General features: G+C 36.8%; 8 protein-coding genes across 11 annotated transcripts; 2 read left to right on the top strand and 6 right to left on the bottom strand.

Annotated features, from left to right (window-relative positions):
• Positions 348-1,606, bottom strand: LOC104770143. The gene is made up of 5 exons (XM_010494513.2): positions 1,399-1,606; positions 1,193-1,312; positions 1,040-1,108; positions 816-962; positions 348-737 (listed from the first exon to the last, which is right to left on the bottom strand). Exons 1-5 carry the CDS (start codon positions 1,470-1,472, stop codon positions 614-616), a joined length of 534 nt encoding a protein of 177 aa, XP_010492815.1. The 5' UTR covers positions 1,473-1,606; the 3' UTR covers positions 348-613.
• On the top strand, positions 1,931-2,668 carry LOC104770141. The gene is made up of 2 exons (XM_010494511.2): positions 1,931-2,287; positions 2,384-2,668. The coding sequence occupies exons 1-2, from the start codon at positions 2,141-2,143 to the stop codon at positions 2,474-2,476; spliced, it is 240 nt and encodes a 79-aa protein (XP_010492813.1). The 5' UTR covers positions 1,931-2,140; the 3' UTR covers positions 2,477-2,668.
• Positions 2,611-4,191, bottom strand: LOC104770142 (J domain-containing protein DDB_G0295729). Its single transcript, XM_010494512.1, has 3 exons — positions 3,788-4,191; positions 3,512-3,580; positions 2,611-3,411 (listed from the first exon to the last, which is right to left on the bottom strand). Exons 1-3 carry the CDS (start codon positions 4,130-4,132, stop codon positions 2,779-2,781), a joined length of 1,047 nt encoding a protein of 348 aa, XP_010492814.1. The 5' UTR covers positions 4,133-4,191; the 3' UTR covers positions 2,611-2,778.
• Positions 6,686-8,575, bottom strand: LOC104770138. Its single transcript, XM_010494510.2, has 2 exons — positions 7,643-8,575; positions 6,686-6,986 (listed from the first exon to the last, which is right to left on the bottom strand). The coding sequence occupies exons 1-2, from the start codon at positions 8,366-8,368 to the stop codon at positions 6,870-6,872; spliced, it is 843 nt and encodes a 280-aa protein (XP_010492812.1). The 5' UTR covers positions 8,369-8,575; the 3' UTR covers positions 6,686-6,869.
• LOC104770137 (5'-adenylylsulfate reductase-like 7) lies at positions 10,330-13,313 on the bottom strand. Of its 4 annotated transcripts, none has more exons than XM_010494506.2 (5): positions 13,149-13,313; positions 12,669-12,849; positions 11,722-11,903; positions 11,141-11,265; positions 10,330-10,978 (listed from the first exon to the last, which is right to left on the bottom strand). In XM_010494506.2, the coding sequence occupies exons 2-5, from the start codon at positions 12,828-12,830 to the stop codon at positions 10,578-10,580; spliced, it is 870 nt and encodes a 289-aa protein (XP_010492808.1). In that variant the 5' UTR covers positions 12,831-12,849; positions 13,149-13,313; the 3' UTR covers positions 10,330-10,577. The 4 variants fall into 4 exon arrangements, with proteins under 4 accessions (XP_010492808.1, XP_010492809.1, XP_010492810.1 ...); XM_010494507.2 differs by having other exon boundaries at positions 13,153-13,313; XM_010494508.1 differs by lacking the exon at positions 13,149-13,313 and adding an exon at positions 12,957-13,142.
• Positions 13,560-15,505, top strand: LOC104770135 (eukaryotic translation initiation factor NCBP). The gene is made up of 6 exons (XM_010494501.1): positions 13,560-13,826; positions 14,214-14,309; positions 14,406-14,510; positions 14,652-14,729; positions 14,899-15,018; positions 15,104-15,505. The coding sequence occupies exons 1-6, from the start codon at positions 13,689-13,691 to the stop codon at positions 15,233-15,235; spliced, it is 669 nt and encodes a 222-aa protein (XP_010492803.1). The 5' UTR covers positions 13,560-13,688; the 3' UTR covers positions 15,236-15,505.
• LOC104770136 (superoxide dismutase [Cu-Zn] 3) lies at positions 15,480-17,262 on the bottom strand. The gene is made up of 7 exons (XM_010494503.2): positions 17,121-17,262; positions 16,913-17,014; positions 16,316-16,411; positions 16,197-16,228; positions 15,983-16,058; positions 15,763-15,816; positions 15,480-15,676 (listed from the first exon to the last, which is right to left on the bottom strand). Exons 1-7 carry the CDS (start codon positions 17,215-17,217, stop codon positions 15,636-15,638), a joined length of 498 nt encoding a protein of 165 aa, XP_010492805.1. The 5' UTR covers positions 17,218-17,262; the 3' UTR covers positions 15,480-15,635.
• On the bottom strand, positions 17,308-19,072 carry LOC104770134 (B3 domain-containing protein At5g18090-like). The gene is made up of 4 exons (XM_010494500.2): positions 18,731-19,072; positions 18,120-18,417; positions 17,787-18,010; positions 17,308-17,705 (listed from the first exon to the last, which is right to left on the bottom strand). Exons 1-4 carry the CDS (start codon positions 18,824-18,826, stop codon positions 17,454-17,456), a joined length of 870 nt encoding a protein of 289 aa, XP_010492802.1. The 5' UTR covers positions 18,827-19,072; the 3' UTR covers positions 17,308-17,453.

The following is a 20,169-nucleotide window of genomic DNA, read 5'->3' as shown; positions in this document are numbered from 1 at the left end:
ATTTTTTTTTTTTTTTGGGATGTTAGGATAAAGGGACATGTTAGGTGATGGACAAAGTTAATAGAGTTTCAATTGTCTGTTTTTTTTTTTTTGTCTGTTAATAGACATTCATTTTGGGCCATTTTGTTTAGAGTAATTATGCGTAGACAACGATTAATGACGGTGGACAATGTCCCTTTCAAAATTGTGTTGCTCCCGTAGACTTTTTTTTTGTCTATCCGTTTGATGGACAAATTTATTGTGAGAAGCAGTGTTTATTTATGTCTACTATCTACGAAACTCTACTTTTAACACGTAGACAACTATCATCCCATTGGGTGTAGCGTAATTATGTGTAGACAAAAGTATTAATGATGGTGGAAAATGTCACATAGACAAAAGCAACGTCAGTGGCAGATGATTCCTCTTCATCTGAAGGTAGTGGACCACAATTAAGCCCTGTTAAGATACCAACTCCCGCAGAGAAAAACGGATTGGATGTCCCCATAAACAAACCACATCTCATGTTTCTTCCAAGTGATAAGGCAGCGACAAAGGAATTGGTGGACAAGCTTGCCGGATAAGGAACTCTTGCGAACAGGAAGTAAAGACGACCAAAACAAGAATCTTTCAGTCACTTCAACTGACGACGCGGAAGTGGTCCACGCTCTGTAGATGGGATATCTTGTTGAACTTCACAAACACCAGTTGGGACAGAGATATCATTGGGAAGACCACAACTGTTTCTGGAGTCGTCACTGTGTGGACAACAACAAAAACGTATAAAATATGTCCACAGCAATTTGTCAATAAGACGCCAAGCAGAGAAAACTTACATGATATTGTCCTCCGACTGCTGTTTTTGAATTGTGTTGGTGGCACTGTTATCGGTGCTTAGAGATGAATCTGCTTGTTGAACTTCACAAACACCAGTTGGGACAGGGATATCATTGGGAAGACCAAAATTGCTTCTGGAGTCGTTACTATGTGGACAACAACCAAACTTTTAAAACATGTCCACAACAATTGGTCAATAAGACGCCAAACAGAGAAATCTTACATAATATTGTCTTCTTTATCCACTTCCTGAGAGTTTGTTCCCATTACATTGACAGGACAATTGTTTTCACTGTGTGGACAAAACCAAAGTTTCAGAATCTATTTATCCATAAATGTTAAACAGAAACCACTTATTAAAAGTGGAAAAACTTACTGAATATCCTCATCTTGACTTTCTGGAATGAGGACGAAGTTGGGAGTAGGTCCAAACGTTTGGTTCTTTCTCTCCATCCCAACCGTGACCGTGTTGGTTCCCAAATCATGTCTGTTAAACCTTTGGGAACCACGAAATTGGTAGAAACGATTAGGGTTGAAACGATTAGGGTAAAATTGGTGGAAACTGTTGTGTGTTGTACTTACAGTTGATTTGCGACCACGAAATCGAGCAAAGCCACTTTCTGGTTAGCCGAAATTGATTCGTTGCTTGCATCCATGGAAGAGTTTCATATTTGCATGCGGAGATCTTTGGATAAAGAGGTCATAACTGTTATAAAACTGACGGAGTCGAAGAGAGAGATCGAAAGGAAATTGAGAAGAAGAAAAGTTGAAATTGGAAAGGAAGCGGAGAGACCAGAGAGAGAGAATAAAGCTGGACCAAAAAAAACTTTTCAATTGTTTTTTAATATTGAAAGAAAGGAGGGTACAATCGTCATTTGAGAAACTGTGATGTGGTACATTAAAAAAGGAATTCCCAATGTGGTACATTGGCAAACATTGAGTTTCCAATGTGGTATAATTGTTAAATATCTCTTATATTATTTTCATCCAAGACAAATTTAGCAAAAATCAAGGATTCCTTGGAAACAATTAAAAGTATTGGGGCTAATTTACAAAACACATAAAACATTTATGTTATTGACGTATATATGAAAACACCAATTCTTCAATTTTTTCCACATTGCTGAAATATTCAGAAACGCGTTTCCTTTTCCTCGTAGTGGATGGAGATGGAGAAGATATGTAAATAAAATCTCACCCCCCTTTAAAATTTCTGATATTGTTTTCTCTCTCACACAATTCGTTTCCCCAGAATCTCACGAACCCTAAAATAAACTTTTCTCATTCTTCTTCAACACATTGAGATTAGATTCCAAATCATTCAATGTGTCCGTTGAGGTTCTTATTGGTGTTCTTCTCAGCTGTACTCGCCGGTTATTTCGCATGGAAGACGGTTAGTTCTTCGCCTGAGCTCATCTCTGACGACTCGCCTGTCGAATTGAATGAGAAAGAAGGACTCGATTTCAAAAAGGTAAAGCCTTTTTTTCGTTAATGTTCTCAAATTTTGATTTCTTGGGGGGGGGATTTGTTCTGAAATTTCTCTGTTTCAATTGGCGAATTATAACAGAAGATGGAGAATGGGTTTTGGGTGTTCGTCGATATGGCTAGCGGAAGATACCTTTGGAGGAATCTTAAGGAGATTAAAGAGAGTACTCAATGAAGACGATGAATGATCAATGAATACACTAAAGATTTCATCTTTTTGGTCACACAAGACGAGTTAATAATGAATCCTTCACATGAATTTTGTAACTTTTGATTGATTAATTGATTTGTAATCTTGCAAAAAAAAAAAAGAAAAATGGAGTTTTTTTGTAACTTTTTCAAGCAATTTCTTCTCTTTACTATTCAATCTTCTCCAGATCATTGGACACATAAGAGAACAATGTGATTTTAGCTATTTACAACCTAAACAATGAGATTATACCGAACGTAGTGAAGAAGCCGAGGGAGAATAAGATTTCAGGTTGAGTCGACTTGAAGCTTGATTGACATGTAGAGGAGGGTGAGAAGAGCACCTTGTGGAAGAGGAGCATGTCTAGCTAAATTGGAACCAACCCACATCGCAACTACCACAAGAACCACAACGCTGCTGCTTGCTTTCCCACACAGCCAGCTTGCGAACGTTAGACACAGAGTAAGAAGGATGCCACCTTTTCCTCCTAGTATCCATGCGATCATGAACCCGAGTTTGTAACCCATGTCGAGTTCCTTGTCGAGCAAAGCTGTGAACGTGCTAAATGTGAGAGATGCTAGGTGACCGAGCGAGTACAGAAGAAACATCGATAAGAAGGTGGATTTTAGAGATTCGACAAAGGAGTCTCGCTGGTCTTGTGCTCTTCCTACTTCTTCTTCTTCTTCTAGTGGCTCTGTCTCGGAGTAGAAATCTGAGTTTGGATATGTAGAAGAATAGTGTCCGTGGAATCTCTCGTGTCTGGATCTTTGTCTTATCTCAACCCAGCTGTTGTAATACTTCATGGCATCTTCAACCTCAGTGGTGGTGTAGTTTTGCCTTTTCACTCTATGGAACCTTGCGTTTTCTTCAACTTTAAGTGCTCGGTCGTACTGAGTCCTTGCAGCTTCATTAGATAGTACCTTTTTGCAAACAAAAACGTAAAAATAAAGACTCTATCAGTTGATGTAACATTGGATCCCAAGAAGAACTCAGAAACTTGTGAATTTCAGGAATACCGACTTCGTAGGAACAACGAATGGTCTTGAATAGCTCTCCGGCTCTAGAGTCCTTATTCACATCAGGATGATACTACAATTGCAACACAAGAAGATTACAGTCACAAAACATAACCCAAAACAAAGCTGAGTAAACTAGGACCATACATAACTCTCTAGATGATTCTCATACAAACACAAAGATCTTAACTTTATCTATACCCATCAAAAATCAATCAAATCAACGTTGCAAAATGAGTGCTTTCTTGGAAGCGACGACGCAAAAGAAAACATAAGTTACCTTTCTTGCGAGCAGGCGATAAGCTTTCTTGATGTCAACTTGTGTGGCGTTACGAGCGACCCCCAAAACAGCGTAGTGGTTTTGTCCGCCGGTATTAGAAGCCGAAGACGAAGATGGGGACGAAGAAGAAGAAGAATACGCCGCATAAGTAATTGTGGTTTTGGAGCGATTACGGTGAGAGCGAGATCTGCCGTCGCGGTGCCTTCGACGGTGGTGGTGGTGTTGTTGTAGGTCTCGGCCGAAATATTTAGACGACGGAAGGAGGAGATCGCCGGTGAAGGAAGAGGATGAGAATCGACGGCAGCCCTTGAGTGGGATGGGTCCAACCAGAAGCTGAGTCTGCATTATCTTCTTGAGTTCTTTCTTCCCACACTGACCAGTCACAACCACACAGCTCTGTTTGTCAACGGACCACTGACGTTAAGAGAAGCGGCTTTGACGGAGGGCCGTTAAATATTACTGGGCGGGTCAGATTATCGGATCTTTTTGGGTCATCCATATTAATGGGCCTTTAGATATTGGGCTTGATCTTTTATGTTTTTGTTTGAGAATATTGCAAATAATGCGTTTCTCTCCCATGCCACTTACCCAATTGTCTTCTCCCGCCTGCCACAAAGAGAATGTAAAGAGAAAGTGATAATACTATTATGCCCTCCTCCATTCTCTCTATCCAATATTCTCAAAATTTAATAGTGAAGAAAAATAAAAAGATCTCTATTGGTCCTCCTCGTTTTCTTCGTTCTCTTCTCACAAAATCAGAGATCTCGACATCCTCATTCTCTTCTCACAAAATTGAACCAAATTAGCCATTCGACAAGTCCTACTCGTTCTCTTCTCACAAAATCAGAGATCTCGACTGGAAATGATGAATTTCATTATCCAGACCCTTCGTCGGGCCAACTCCTCCTTTGCCTTCGGCCACCGCGACGGGGGAAGTTCCGGAATCGCGTTCCAATCTGCAGCCACCCGACGCTTGGTATGATTTTAACTGAAACTGATCTTAATTGTTTTTTCCTCTTATTTTCTTCTATTTACCCTGACTTTTATTGTTTCAGTCGTGACTTGGACTTACTAGATGCCGATATTATTAAGGGAGATCTTACGAATGCCGCTGGACAGAGGTAAATCTGTTGTCCATCCACCATCATTTGTCCTCTGCGTTATTTGGTTTGTTGTTATGTTGGAAAACTGTTAGGGTAGACGAAGCATAATTGCGATGTCCATCCGTATTTACTCGGATTAAACGTCAACAAAAGATAACGTTGTCCACTAATATTGTCTATCACCACGACCCATTCTATTGTCTACATATATCGTGTATGCCTAGAAGAGCCTAGATAGACCATACAATTTTGTTGTCCACCAAACATGTCCTTCTAGTCATAAGCCACATCATATTGTCTACCTATATTGTGTTTGACTTGAAGAGCCTTGATAGACCAATTTAGTTGTCTTTCCATTATGTTGTCCACTTATATTATGTATTACTAGACAAGACTAGATAGACCAATTTTAGTTGTTTACTCATTTTGTTGTCCACCACGTTTGTCCTTTGAGGATTACGTTTAGAAAAGCGATGGAGTAAGCCAAGCTTGCCCACCACCACGTCTAGTAAAGCCTATATAGACCTGAAACCAAGTTTTTCTCAACATTTAATGTCTACATATATTGTGTATGACTTGAAGATACTAGATAGACATATGTACTTGTCTATCTATTCTGTTGTCCACCTATATTGTGTATGCCTAGACAGACTAATTTAGTTGTCTTTCCATTATGTTGTCCACCTATGTTATGTATTACTAGAAAAATGAGATAGACCAATTTAATTGTTTACTCATTGTGTTGTCAATCTTTACTGTGCCTCCCTTTTAACACAAGAACTCACCGTCTTTCTCCTCGTTTCTATTAATGCAGGTCTCCTAATGCAGAAGGCCCATCTGGGAGCGGTGATCCATTAATGGACCAGGATCTGCATTCGAGCAACAAGTCCATCAAGCTTTTGTCCATCTAACTGGCTTTATGTGCCTTACTAACACCATAATACATGTGTTTATGTGCTTTATAGACCAAAATCAATGCAATGTCAAAGTACATGTTTCATTGTATTAAATGTGGAGACATACCTCCTTCTCCGACCACAATACTCCTCCTCCTTGTCCACAATCTCTTTTTTCAAATCTGTTTTTTCTTTACTTTACCCAACTGCTCAATTAACTCTAATTAATCATTTTTTCCATAAACAACCGAAGGACCAAACGGCGCTGCCATTAATGCAATGTCCAATCGGCATTAATGGCGACAAACACTTCAAATTTTTTTTCCTCTCTCACTTCTCCCACGTGCAACATTTCTCAGTTATTAAAGCAAGACTAATTTAGTCTTCTTACATCTCTCCTTTACTTGGAAAATGACATTTCTCAGAAGGAAATTTAAAAGTGGCATTTTTGCCAAGTTTTTTGAGAAAAGTGGCATTTCTAGCCAAAATCCCTTTTTGTTTGATATAGCTTGTATGCAATTGCAAACCCCCAAGGAACTAAATGCTTAATTGATACATTCATTACTCACAAATTTATTTGTTTTACTCAAAGACTACAATATGTTACCTGGTGATTTAGTGTTGTTATTGTATCATCACTAATGTTCAAACACACATTCATTATACATGTTGCTGCATTATGCGGATTTGAATCACTGAATCAAAATCACTAACAAAATCAAATACATCGTTTGAGACTTTATTATCAATTGAAAACATTAAATTTAAATTTACTTTATACTTTTCTTATGTATTTTATCTTGTTGTTTTCCTCTTGTATATTGTATATCGTTTACCAAATAACCACAACATCGTCGTTCGCGGTTAACTATTACTTGTTGTAGTATGTAGTACTAATGTAGGCCTAGTCTCGTATGCATTGGTTTATTATTACAAAGAATATAAAATATACAAACATTATTTATTCATTTTCCTAAATTCATAAATATATAAGCTATAGATCCCGTTGGTTTTTTTAAAGCAGAAGACATTGGATCTGAATGTACTGATTTAGTGATTCTAAACGGGGGATGGGCTATTTGTTTAAAGTGCATCGTAGTATCCTCCAAAAGATATCTGAGCTCTTGCCACCGGAAGACCTTTCATCGCAGAGATTGCTTCATTTAGCTTTGTTGCATGCTTCACTACTTCGTTCATTCGCTGTCAAACAAAATTATGTATACATATAAATAAACTTTCAAAAACAGACATAAAAAATCTTTAAGCCCCTAGCTGATATAGATTAATACGCATATGATATAACTTGTAAAGTAAATGTAAAGGAACAATGACGTTATTAATTATAAACGTGTTTTGGTTCGAAGTGTGAGGGTGACGCAAAAGAAAAGATAAACACAAAACGTACAAAGGAAAAAATAAGAATTTTTCTCTAGATACAATTATTGATTGTTCCCTTAGACACGTAATAGGCCACACCGCCAAACGCATCCTTATCACTTTCGGTATATCAAAGACACAAACAAAACGTCTCTAATCAACAGCCCATCCAACCAAACACGTAAATAATTTGTATAGAGCTGAGATCTAACTTTAATAACACAATATCGCCACTAGCTAAAAGAAGTTTGCTAATCTTAATCACCATTTGTATAGTTTTCATTTATCAAAATAGAAAAAAAAATCTCATATTACTTCTTTTATTTTTTTTGTGAATAAGGATTCATCGGATTGTAGTTCATTATCAAAGCACCTAAATCTTTTACATTAGAAACACTAAACACAGTAATGTCAATCTAGATAAATTTTTGAAACAATTCAACTTGAAATATGAATCATAATTAAGTGTAAGAAGTTACCTTATTATCATCAGAGTAAATCTGGAACCTGAGGATCTGGTTCTTGTTACGACAACCTTGGACGCTACCGTTGTGTCCAAGGAAGAAGACACAGATGGTGGCAGCAGCAGCTGCAACACCAAATGAACATATAGCTCCAATTCCATTGAGACCCTTCTTCCACAAATTCATATTTTTACCTTCGTCCCAAACAACTTCTTTCTTGCTACTCAAGTCACTACTCTCTTTAACATCTGATCCCACGATCTCATCATAGTACTCCCCTCCTGACTCGGAATGTTTCTCATCGTTCTGCTGAGGCAGGGGACTCGTGAACCTCGCTGGTGGTGAGTCTAGTTTCATGTCGGCAAATTCGGTTTCCTTCATTTTCTTGAAGGTTATTCTCGGCGACGGAAGAGACTCCGTCAAAAGTTCCGGGTCTGGCTCCGAGAAATCCGGATCCGGGTACTTCTTCTTGTGATCTTTGTCGTCCACGGGGGATAAAGGTTCCCAAGTTATGGGAATATGGAGGAGTTGTGTGGGGACCACGCTAGATCTCTCATGAAGAAGCTCTGTTTTTCCGACAGGATCTTGTATAGGGCAGATGTAGTAATCATTGTCGAAGCTTTTCTCGGTGTTTCTCATCATCTTCTTGGCTTCATGATCCTCGTCATGATCGAGATCAAGATCAAGATTGAGACCCTTGTAGTTGTTTCTAGGGAGTAATTCCCACTCTTCTAGATCCATTCCCTCCTACTTTGTTGATTGATTTCTCCGATTAGGGTTTTAGAAAAAGAGGTTTTTAGAAAAGTTTTTGTTTGGGTGAGCGTATATTTTTTTCTTTCTTTTCAACTTATTGGAACTAATAGAGTTTTGGTAATTTTGAGGAGAGACCTCTCTCCATCGTCGTTATAAAGAGGTTTCTAGATCCTTAAATAGATGATCATAGCATTAAGAGTAAGAAGAAGAGACGGAAACTCTTAAATGGTTGATTTAACTATGGGAGTAGGTATAAGCGAGATTGACGCGCGCATCTAGTGTAGTCACTGTTAAACTACATTAAGTTATAAAACTATTAATTAGTGATTTTTTTGGTTGTCGGCAATTAGTGATTTTTAAAAATGATAATTATTCAATAGAATTGTTCAAAGAAGATGCATATATGTATGTATATTGCGTAGATATTTAAATAGATGTAATAATTAAGCTAAACGTTATTTTAACCATGTTAAAATATAAAAGTATGATTGGTATATTGAGAAGTCAAAAATACACTCAACCGACAAAACGCATATCACTATTTCACCCTCAAACTTACAACCAAAATTCATAATGTTTCTCTTAGCTAAAAAAACATACTAATAACTTGCAAAGATAGTAAATAACCTTGTATTAATTTTATACTACTATATTGGTGAAACTGTGGAAATATAAAGCTAATGTATTTGATGAAGGCGTGGGCGGCGAGATAAGTCATGTAGAGCTTATCTACGCATGAAGTGACAAAAGAAGATGTTGCCATTTTTTAGGACCCGCCACGTTAACAAGTATCGATTGTCTTCTTTGACAAGGTCCCTTCTCTCCTTTGATATTTTATTTGTTCCCTTTGATTTTAGTTAGATAATGATTATGAAGAATCTTTCGTACTAAATTTTGCAATTGAAAACTGAATGGTAGTTTCGAGTTTATAAGTTTAAAGATTAAGACGTCTACCTAGGGAGGTATTTAAATTTCTAATAAAATAACACAAAGTTTATAGGTAACTTTTATTGATGTTTCTAGATAGAGAGACCTAGAGAGGACAAGACTTCAAGCACAAACTTGATACCAACACATGAATGTTATTCATATATTTTCGGTGCTTTTTCCTTACATTTAAGTAAACTACCAAACTTTTGTAATTAACCAAAATACGAAAAGATCGAAGAAAAATAGAAGATGATGTGTTATACAAGTCACAAGTTTAAAGTCCTTTTCTAGGGAGGAAAATGATAAAACAGATACTAGTGGAGGTTGCTTGCTCGCAATTACTAGTGAATTATTCATGGCAAAAGCAACGAATTTTTCATTTAACAAGTGTAACATATGCAGAAGTCGTTAAAGAACACCTATAATCATTTATTTTTCTTATTATTATAAATTTTCCATCATCCTGATATGATCCTTCTAACATAAATGATAACATAAATAAATAATGGTAGATATTAGATTAGTAAGTTTATTTTTGACAAAAAAAAAAAAGATTAGTAAGTTTATCTATACAAACCAAGTCAATCTATAAGTGTTAATAAAAAGTTGGCAAAAATTAATATTTTTGTTTGATTTTGTAACTTCTGGAAACAAAGTCATTGCAAAATCAAAGTGCAAATAAAAAGACTCAAATAACCGTTCATAACATATCAACATTTGTTCTACTTTTTTCTTTCACTTCTTTGTTTCCTAAGATTGCTTTCTTTGATATTGTGCTTTATTTTACATGTGGAATTAAGCTTAGTCTTAAACCATCTAAATTCGTAATAAACTAAAGAATCATATTTGTATAAGCTTCTCAACTAACTCAGGATTCCTAAGTTGAAACTGAAAATATCTAAATAGAAAGATTCAACTGTCATGCACACACGCTAAAACGACAGGAAAACGAAACTTCAACATGTGAACCAGAGTGATCCACAAGTCGGACAAGTTTATACGACCCAAGTGTCCACCTCTAACACCACTTAAACCAAACCATTAATAATCAATACAAGACAAAATGTAATGCAAAACGAAGTAGACCCAGAACAAGAATATTCAAAAAAGGAAGAAAAATATTCACAAATGAAGCAAAACATGACTTACATACAGAGGACAAAGGAACTCCAAAGTCACAGAAACATGTCAGTAAAGGAACTCTCACAGAAAGTAAAGTAATCTAAACTAAACTCATCGACAACGAAGTATTTCTGAAATCACCCTTTTAGGCTGATTGTGATGATGATTTTCCTAGCGAGACCGATGCAAGTGCGTTCTTTGCCCTTTCTTGAAAGTTTCTTGTTTTGGTGAGTCTCAGCTTCATCCATAGCCTCCTCACGTCTATCATGTGCAGGGCACGGCCAAACAGTTGGCTAGTCTCCCCAAGTATTCCCAAGCTCAGATGCGGAACATACATTGCCCATAATGTTTTCAAGCGTGATCCCATGATGGGGAAGATCAAAATTGCCAGTTTCAAAGACAGAAACATCAATGCAAGTACCATATATGGATCTCTTTCTGCTATTTCTTTGACTGATGACCCGTTGAGTAGCCATGTGATCAGGTCACCATCGGTTTCCAAGCTTGTTGGTTCACCTTCATCAATATACTGGATAGGTTTAAGACCTGAAAAGCCACAGAGATACACCAAGCAGAGCTAGTTAAAACAAAAGTTGAATTAAGTGATTTCCCAGCCATTCATGTCTCTTCGAGGGATACAGCTGAAAATACGAGAAGAAGTATAAACAGAGACGCCAGTCTCGCATTTCATGAAGCACACGCTCTCACCTGTTGTTTCCTTGTAAAACTGAACCAGACATTCAAGATCCTTTTGACCATGGTATCGCACCTTCACTGCTTGATTCACCATCAGGATTGACGGTAAGCTATGAATACCATACCTAGAAAAGACGCTGCAATAGTGAAAATCATGAGATCAATTAACATGGACCAAAGAAGATGCCAGAAAGAAAAGGCTTAAAACATTTGGTATTTTGGAGGATGACCTACTCATGAAATAAACTTCATAAGGCTAAAAAGGTTATAGGACAACAAACTAACTAATCTACATTTGATGATCACCCAAATAGAAAGCGTCATTCATTTTCTGTTACCTTATTTGTCATGTGTTGGTAAAACTAACTCACTAAGACGAGACTTTACCAACTGTAGGGTCAAACACTGATTACAGGCAAGTAAGTATTAAAAAATCTGACATGCAACTAAAAATCATTCTTTTCTTCTGCAAGTAAGATATTAACACCCAAATTTCTTATCGTAAGTGATTCAAATGATCCCTGGCCTCAATATGTCTGATAAGATGCAAATGGAATTATACACAAAATTATATAGACGAAGAAACTTCTTACGATGGTAAAGCCTGAGATTGCTCAACAACCAGGTGCTTAATGTGAGGAAACATTGAACTCAGAACATCAAACTTGGGGCGTACTGCACGTGAAAACTGGCACCGTTTGGTATAAAATAGTATGGATGTATAAGTAAATCCATGGTTTGCATCCATGAGTCTGTCTAGCAAGTCTCCATCTACCTGCATTAGCAGAAATACAAATATTGATACTTGTTGAGTTACAAAAGCAAGCACAGATCCAAGTCCACACACCCGATATAGAATCAAACACATATGTTATATCATATTTGCTGCAACTGACTAAGAATGTGCAGATATTACATGATGAAGTTGTGTTGGTAGAAGAAAGACCAGTGTTAAAGAACTTTACATATATTGCAGTCTTGAGATAAAAGAGATCCTAAATATCTCTAAGAAACAACAAAGTCTGATCATTGATAGGTCACAAATAAAGCATAGTTATAGAATAGTCCTTCCTAAACAAAGACACAAATTTCCTGACAACATATTTCTATCAGCTTCCTATGATAGTAAAGAACTCCACCGTTATGAATAGGTAAAGAAAATGAAAAAGGCAAAACCCTCAGAGACCTACTAACCTCGATAAAATAGTGGAGCAAAGCTACAAAGCCTATACCATTCATTCTCCTAAAGTACTTGTATGAACTGGTAAGAGCTTACGCTTGCATAACGAAAGATACAATTAACTCCACCCACAACACTAAAGGGACATGCCAAACAAGTAAAAAGGAGGGCTCTTTCCTCGCACATTTATGGAAGAGTTTATCATCTGAATTTCTCAAGAGATGAAATCACAACCTCTTCTACTACTTTACAAACCCAACTCACGGATCTTCACATCTAACGCAAAGCATCCCACATCCAATCGAAAATTTTAAAAGACGTACAAATCATAGAAATTGTTACAAGTGTGAAGACGTGTACCTCGAGAGGAGGGGTCGGATAAAGAGAGCGAGGACATTTCTGCTCGATGCCGGATCGGAACACAACCAAGTCGTGATCGTAATCGTCAACGTAAGCGAACCCACAAGGTACGCTTAATCCAGCTATCGCAGAGAAGAGGAATACGGAGACCCACAAATTCATCAAATCAGAAAACCTAAATCTACAGCAAAAGATACAGAATCCACACAAGAAACTTTTTTTTAACAATTCACAAAATCAAAGGTGAAATCAGATTGAAATTGAAGGAGAAAAGCTACGAGATCAAACCAAAAGGGAAAACCTTAGATTGAGCAAAACGAGAGCTTAAAGAAAATAACTTTTATAAGAGAAAACTACAGATGGGGAAATTAAAAATGTCTTCTTTCTCAGAAATATAAATTTGGGGGAAAGTCTCAGATCCATTCACAAACAAAAAGAGAAAAAAAGTATTTATTGTCACTTGATTTTGCAGAAACATACATACAGATGGAGAACGCCAAAGATCGATTCTTTTTTTTTTTAATTTCTTCTTCTTCTTCTTTTGACAAATCTCTCAGTCGTCGTCACCTTCCTTTTTCTTTTCTTTTTTATTTTTTCTTTTTTTTCTCCACTTATTACACCACTTATCTTGCCGTGTGATAGGTGCATGTGTTCTTAAACATACATATGTCCTTGCTGTTAAATTAGTTTATGTAATAACAACACCAACGACTCACTGATACTGTCCCCAAAAAAAAAAAAAAAAAAAAAAAAAAAAAAAAAAAAAAAAAAAAAAAAAAAATTGGGAAAATCAAAGGCCCATTAGTTAGACCCAATAAGGCCCATTACTGAGACCCAGTAAGGCCCATTAATTAGCATTTTCTTTAGGATTTGACCTTCAATGTTGTATTTGACGGAGAAGTAGAAAAAAAGAGTTTGTTTCTTTCTTCTCTTCTCCTCTTTCTTCCTGATTAGATTTTTTTTAGGGCTTTGAAGCACGAATGAACGCGTGAAAGCTCCTTCAAATCAAGAAAAACAAAAATGGAGGTTGCCGATAGGAGGGACGAGGAGATCAGGGACTCTGGAAACATGGACACTATCAAGTCTCACTATGTTACCGACTCTGTTTCTGAAGAACGCCGCTCTCGTGAGCTCAAGGATGGTCTCCATCCTCTACGGGTTTGTTCTCTTAATCCCTAGTGTCGATTGATTTTTTTTTCCCCAATTTGAATCTGAAATTAGCTGAAACTTTGATCCTCGTGCGTCGAGCTTTATAGATGACGGCTTATAGCTGGGGTTAGGGTAGTAGTGGAAGATTCGGATTCTAAATCGATGTTTGTTAGAGTTTTTGTGTTTTCAGATTAGGTTTCGCGACTTTGATTAGATGTGTGTTAGCTCAAATGTTATAGGATTATATACTCTAGTTGGATTTTCAGATTTTGTGGTACTGATTTTAGCTAAGAACGAGTCAGATTGATTTAGAGGAAATGAGATCGTTGATACCATTTTGTTAAGTTCAGATACTGGTTCTGTGGCTGTACGTTTATATATTTTGGGAATGTGCAGTACAAGTATGCAATATGGTACACCCGTCGCACACCAGGGGTTCGGAACCAGACATCTTATGAGGATAACATTAAGAAGATTGTGGAGTTCAGCACGGTAAGCTCAAATATATACTAATGGAAGTCCATTCTTGAAGTGGTTCACAAGTTTATTATACTGTTCATTTCTGAGATTTGGCTTTGGTAACCTTAGGTTGAAGGGTTTTGGGCCTGCTACTGTCACCTTGCTCGGTCTTCTCTCTTGCCTAGTCCAACAGATCTTCACTTCTTTAAGGATGGAGTTCGCCCCTTGTGGGAGGTAGGTGTTTCCATTTGCTTGTGTTTGTTCCTATGTGTATCATCGACAATAAAAAAGAAAACAATTTACATGACAAAGGTTTCTCGAAAGTTTCATCTCTTACAACAAACCAATTAAACTAGCTTAATTCATCTCCTACAGGATGGTGCCAACTGCAATGGAGGAAAGTGGATAATACGTTTCTCTAAAGTTGTATCTGCTCGCTTCTGGGAGGATCTGGTGAGTTTATTTTCTTGTGGACACTTCTTTTGAGTGTTGACACCCTTTCTACTTCATTCAAAAGGAATTTTTTTGTAAATGTTCTTTATTGTCCATCACTCATACTTGGTGTCGAGGTTTTTGTATCTGAGAATGTTTTTTATACTCATCCATTGACTTGTTTCTTCAGCTTCTTGCGTTGGTAGGTGACCAACTTGACGATGCTGATAACATCTGTGGGGCAGTACTGAGTGTCCGTTTCAATGAGGACATCATTAGTGTATGGAATCGCAATGCTTCTGATCATAAGGTGAGATAACTATTAGCAATAAGAACCGTCTTTCTCGCGTTACTTTTGTTTGGTACTTACATAGTGCAATGTTTTCTGTTAACAGGCAGTGATGGGTTTGAGAGACTCAATCAAGCGGCATTTGAAGTTACCTCACGCATATGTCATGGAATACAAGCCCCATGATGCTTCTCTTCGCGACAACTCTTCCTACAGAAACACATGGCTGAGAGGATAAACTGAAGTGGACGGTTGTATCATGTAACGTGGTGAAGATTTGGGAAGCTCTTCTGCAACCCTGGGAAGATATCTGGATTGAACCCTGTATCCAATACCATACTGTACCGGAGGCTTACACTTTCAGAAAAAGAAAACCCGGCTGCTTCTGTGTCAGTAGGTGTTCAGTCGTTTTATTGTTTCTAGATCTTGTCACCTTCAATGGTTTCTGTTAAAAACTTGCAAGGATTCATTTTCAAAGAAACTTGAGATCGAGTACTGGTTTACATTATGACTAGAGTCTTAAACAGTAACAGTATATGTCAATATACAATTTCACTTCGCATTTTGGTCTTTAATATACATCTACAGATTAGAAAAAGAGTGTGGCACTGGTCTGGATAGTCCTTTGATCTCAACATTTATAGTTTAGCTTCGGCAGATGATTGAAGTCCGATTATACCTGGTTCAACATCAAAAACTAGAGTGAATCAAGAGAAAATGGCGTTATCTATATATTTTCCAAAGATCTTAGCTTCGTAGCAATACCGCATCCAACTCTCGAGCCTGCGTTTCCCGTTGATTTGCTAAGCTTGTGCCTTCCTGCACAGTAACAATCACCAAGAGATCGTGGTTCTTTAAGAACTATGCCAAGTACTTGATGAATGCTACATGAAACTACAGTCTTGAGGTTCTACCCTTAAATTTCTACAACTCACTTTGCATATACTGACATTGAGCTATAACTAAAGACTATAACAGTTCCTACCTTTCCCAAGGTCATCAGGGTCAGCATGTACAACAACCGCCCTCCCGAGTATAGAATACTGCCCACTAAGCGGTATCTGTGAATTCAGAGAGAAGACGAGATAAGTGGGAAATGGTAAATGGTAAGTGTGTGCTGGGGCTTGCAAAACCAACCGAACAAATGTAAATGTTTATTAAATGTCAAGATTAAATGGTTAAAGAAGGGAATCGTTTACCTGTTTATCTTTGATTGAGATTTCAGCAACACCTGAAAACAAGTCTCAACCAAAAATACTAGCATCATTATTCAAAGGGCACAAAAACTATGAAGATAACAAAGGAACAAAGATTATACCGTCTGATCCTGCAAGAATGTTACCCAAATCGCCTGCATGACGCTCTTCCTCGTTTGGTGGTCCGTGAACTCGATTTAATGGATTGAAGTGAGGTCCTGAAAGTTAACATTTCCATGAGAACTCAGCTATATATATATATCAAAGAAGAAAAACCAGTAAAAGCAAGCATCTATAGCTGACAAAGAGACACGAAGGTTGGTTTCTGGTTCTGCTATCAGCTATCTTAATGGTTCCTTGAGATAATTCTCTGGGAACACTAAGAGCCAGTGGAAACTAAATTTGATCCAAACCAATCCAATTACACCAAGGTCAAGTTATCTAAAATCGTTCTTTGAGCTAATTCTTTGAAAACACTAGGAGCCAATCTAAAATCTGATCCAAACCAATACAGTTACACCTATATCAAGCAAGATTACTCTTTTCAGTTTCAGATGAAGATTCTTAAGAACTTGTAAGTAGAACAAGCTACCAAAAAAAAATCCAATTCATCAGAAGGCTAATAAAACTCAGCAGAACCACAATTGTACACAACAAACCAACAACAAAATCATCTAATTTTAATCTCAAAATGTACAGTAACAAAGACAGAGACGAACCAGTAGAGATGCAGCCATTTGTAGTATCCCCAAAAGAGTGAATATGAAATCCATGGAAGCCAGGAGAGAGTCCTGAGATCTTCCCTGTAACATGAGTAGTCCCTGCAAAGCACACAAAACACACCACAGACCCAAAAAAACTCAATTGAGTGAAATAAAAAAATATCTTCATCAATTACAAAATTCCACGCTGATAAAGACAGATCACCGGAAATGTTTTGTATGAACTGAAGACATCCTCGGACGTTTTTATCCCCGGCGATAAGAGCCACCGCTCTGAGATTGCCTCTAGGAGCTTCCATCATCGCTTCTGTGTTTTGGAACTGATGTGATTGATGAATCGATCGGATTAAATTGAATTGTGTTCCGGTTAAGAGTTTTAAAAGAAGTAAAACAAAATTGAACCGGAACTATTTATATTAAACCGAATTAATTCCGAACCGGAAAGAAGAACCATTGTATCCAAGTAGTGCTAATACAAAAGTCTTTAAGAGAAACAATGTAATCAAGATGGGTTCTGCTAACATATTAAACTAAAGTTTCAGAGATTGATCTCTCTTCTGGTGACTGTAACAACCATCTCGGTAGGCTTGACGAGCGTGAAGGTGCAAACATCTCCAATCGTTAAACCTAAATCTTTAGCCAAACGGATCCATCCAGCACAGAATCTTGATTGCTTATTATTAATGAACTTATACATAACATCCCATGACGTTTCCCTTTCCGGATCATGAATCTTGAACATTGTTGTCTCCTTTGGCATATGCAACTGCTCAAACATCTTTGGGATCCCCTGAAAAAATCATAAAATTCTTTTTGGATCAGTAACTCTCATATTTACATAAACCAATATAACATTGTGCCTATATCTTACCAAGAATATGAGGTATGACTTCTTTATAGTGATGGTAAATTCCGGAACAATAAGAGTGTCGTCTTCAGAACCGTCACTAATACTTTCCACCTTCATCTTCTTCTTCTTCTTTGATTTCTCAGTTTGTCTTCTTCCTGTTGATTCAGCTGTTTTGAGACCAAGATAGCTTGATTCAGACGAAGAGTGCTCAAACATGTTCTCCCTTTGTTCTGTCTTGTTCAGACCTGTTTTGATCAAATTCAACCACAAAAGTGATTCAAGACTTGTCTTCTTAATTATTCTTTTCCCATAAGCATCACAAAAGCAAACCACATAGATATGAGAACAATTTACCGGAACTAGAAGCAACGGTAGGTGCAGATTTGCGTGGCCTAAGCAGCTCCATGCCGTCTATCTGGTAGATGTCAACACTAAAACACCTATGTCCTTTGTGCGTAAAGGTAAGGAACTCGTTATCGCCCAAATCATTGTCACTCAAAAACTGATCCCATCCCTTTTTCTCCATGAAGTAGAAGCATAGGTTTCTAGAAATTCTGATTGTCCATGAGCTTCCCCATGAAACTTTCAACACAATGTTAGCCGATAAATCCTCCTCCGAGATGCTTTTGATGAAGTTTAGAGGAATCCCTCTCTGTACACAAAGAGCAAGATTTGTTTATAAAATAAGAAAGAAGTGTGCAATTTCACAACTTCAGTAACAATCACTGAAAATTTCCACATCCACAAAAGCACATTGAGGCCAAAGTTTCAACCTTTTGTGACCTTAATCGATTTGGTCTGATCATTTCACACATGAACGCAACAAGGAAACGGAAAAAAAAAAAAAAAAAAAAACAGAGCAAATTCTCACCAAGAACACACAAACCTAAGTTCATGAGACGACGACAAGGAAAAAGAAAAAAGTAAAGAGATCAGACCCATGGGGAAATCAAGAATGTTATTACCATGATTTCAGACGACAAATCTCCCCTTCGAAGGATCTTGAAGAATCCGGGTTTTTCTGCATCATCAATCATCTCACCAAAAACTCTGTTCATCATCTCTCACTTTCTTCAACCACTCTCTCTCTACAACTTCTCTCTCTCTTAATGAATCAATTTCTCTCTCTGATTTTATGACTCAGTTTCTGTGATCTTCCTATACTCTAATCTCTCTCTCTCTTTATCAGTCTCTCTGATTTTATGACTTCATAGCCACGCAAAAAGAAAAACTTACTACTTTTAGTAATTCGATTTACTACAATGACAGTGACTAATTTACTTCATTTACTCTCCACTTAACTTAACTACTCTTTACAGAGATACAGCCAATTTATTACTTGAATTATATAATTTTATTTACTTTTCAATCTACGCTAACCAGATCAAACTTTTGAGAATTCAGAACAGATGCATTGTATGAGATGGTGGGGTATATGTAACGTGCATATAATCCATAGTTCATGCGTTACGTGTCAATGTAATTTCTGAAGATAATGTGATGTTGTTATTTATAGGATAATAATGTGACAGAAGTTGGAATCTCTATGATAATATCTTTTTCCTCTTTCTGGTAACTCGATATTCAAAATTTCGATTAAAATTAATTTTAATTTTCAACCAGATCTAAGATACCCCACTCTTCTTCACATGAGATAGAATGTCAAAGTTTGAAAACTGTTTATAAATTATTTAGCAAATTCACTTGCGAAAATAGTTGATTTGACAGTATTGAGAATGTTTTATAGAGTTTAAGTGGTAAGGCATTTTAGCAAAAATAAAACATGCAAAACACTACCCGGTTTTGTATGAACTGGTTTAGGCTTAAGATTTCTAATCCAAAACTTTCGGTTAGAGATACCAAATCATATTCTTTCTCTTTTGTGGGACATGGGGAAAGATGCATTTTTCAAAAATTCTCAAATAATTATCTGAAATTTTTGAAACTAAAAATGTTACCAACATATTTATAAATTTTTTTTTACTTACATAAGTTTTACTTTTTATTTCTCTTTTAAACAACATAAATGATATTCAAAATATTTGTGTTAAGAAAATAAATTAAAAAATCATTATAGAACTTTTGTGTAAAACTTTCAATGTATTGCGACTTGAATGATTACTATGCCCAAAAATATTTTAAATTGATTGCAATAGATATACCCGCGCATAACGCGGGTTAATAACCTAGTATTATTTAAAAATATGATGTACCAACATGAACCTGAATAATAAAGAAACTCACTTTATTATGTAAGAGTGAGACGCATAAAAAGAGTGTTTTACGTGGTTATGTCATCCAGATGCTAACGCTGTATTGTTGTAACGTGATAAATGAATGAGTATCCAAAAAGAAGAGCAACCATAAGATAAAGGAGACTTCATGATCAGGGTTTGCTTATGAT

Source organism: Camelina sativa, chromosome 20 (assembly GCF_000633955.1).
Source record: "Camelina sativa cultivar DH55 chromosome 20, Cs, whole genome shotgun sequence".
In the NCBI taxonomy this organism is placed as follows: domain Eukaryota; kingdom Viridiplantae; phylum Streptophyta; class Magnoliopsida; order Brassicales; family Brassicaceae; genus Camelina; species Camelina sativa.
The sequence above is the reverse complement of the archived record's forward strand: the minus strand, read 5'-3'. Positions and strand labels throughout refer to the sequence as shown.

Coding starts and splice junctions, on each gene's coding strand:
- LOC104770138 (XM_010494510.2), bottom strand. CDS start 8,368: ATGGATCTAGAAGAGTGGGAATTACTCCCTAGAAACAACTACAAGGGT. Junction 6,987..7,642: donor TTTACTCTGATGATAATAAG/GTAACTTCTTAC, acceptor TTTGTTTGACAG/CGAATGAACGAAGTAGTGAA.
- LOC104770134 (XM_010494500.2), bottom strand. CDS start 18,826: ATGATGAACAGAGTTTTTGGTGAGATGATTGATGATGCAGAAAAACCC. Junction 18,418..18,730: donor ATTTGTCGTCTGAAATCATG/GTAATAACATTC, acceptor CTTTGTGTACAG/AGAGGGATTCCTCTAAACTT. Junction 17,706..17,786: donor AGTCATACCTCATATTCTTG/GTAAGATATAGG, acceptor TGATTTTTTCAG/GGGATCCCAAAGATGTTTGA.
- LOC104770136 (XM_010494503.2), bottom strand. CDS start 17,217: ATGATGGAAGCTCCTAGAGGCAATCTCAGAGCGGTGGCTCTTATCGCC. Junction 16,229..16,315: donor CATTCTTGCAGGATCAGACG/GTATAATCTTTG, acceptor ACTTGTTTTCAG/GTGTTGCTGAAATCTCAATC. Junction 15,677..15,762: donor AGGCTCGAGAGTTGGATGCG/GTATTGCTACGA, acceptor ATGTTGAACCAG/GTATAATCGGACTTCAATCA.
- LOC104770141 (XM_010494511.2), top strand. CDS start 2,141: ATGTGTCCGTTGAGGTTCTTATTGGTGTTCTTCTCAGCTGTACTCGCC. Junction 2,288..2,383: donor AAGGACTCGATTTCAAAAAG/GTAAAGCCTTTT, acceptor GAATTATAACAG/AAGATGGAGAATGGGTTTTG.
- LOC104770137 (XM_010494506.2), bottom strand. CDS start 12,830: ATGAATTTGTGGGTCTCCGTATTCCTCTTCTCTGCGATAGCTGGATTA. Junction 11,266..11,721: donor CAATCTCAGGCTTTACCATC/GTAAGAAGTTTC, acceptor TCACTATTGCAG/CGTCTTTTCTAGGTATGGTA. Junction 10,979..11,140: donor GTTTTACAAGGAAACAACAG/GTGAGAGCGTGT, acceptor GTGGCTTTTCAG/GTCTTAAACCTATCCAGTAT.
- LOC104770142 (XM_010494512.1), bottom strand. CDS start 4,132: ATGCAGACTCAGCTTCTGGTTGGACCCATCCCACTCAAGGGCTGCCGT. Junction 3,581..3,787: donor ATCGCCTGCTCGCAAGAAAG/GTAACTTATGTT, acceptor TTGCAATTGTAG/TATCATCCTGATGTGAATAA. Junction 3,412..3,511: donor CCATTCGTTGTTCCTACGAA/GTCGGTATTCCT, acceptor GTTTGCAAAAAG/GTACTATCTAATGAAGCTGC.
- LOC104770143 (XM_010494513.2), bottom strand. CDS start 1,472: ATGGATGCAAGCAACGAATCAATTTCGGCTAACCAGAAAGTGGCTTTG. Junction 1,313..1,398: donor TTCGTGGTCGCAAATCAACT/GTAAGTACAACA, acceptor TGGTTCCCAAAG/GTTTAACAGACATGATTTGG. Junction 738..815: donor CAGTCGGAGGACAATATCAT/GTAAGTTTTCTC, acceptor TTGTCCACACAG/TGACGACTCCAGAAACAGTT.
- LOC104770135 (XM_010494501.1), top strand. CDS start 13,689: ATGGAGGTTGCCGATAGGAGGGACGAGGAGATCAGGGACTCTGGAAAC. Junction 14,310..14,405: donor AGATTGTGGAGTTCAGCACG/GTAAGCTCAAAT, acceptor TGGTAACCTTAG/GTTGAAGGGTTTTGGGCCTG. Junction 14,730..14,898: donor CTCGCTTCTGGGAGGATCTG/GTGAGTTTATTT, acceptor TTGTTTCTTCAG/CTTCTTGCGTTGGTAGGTGA.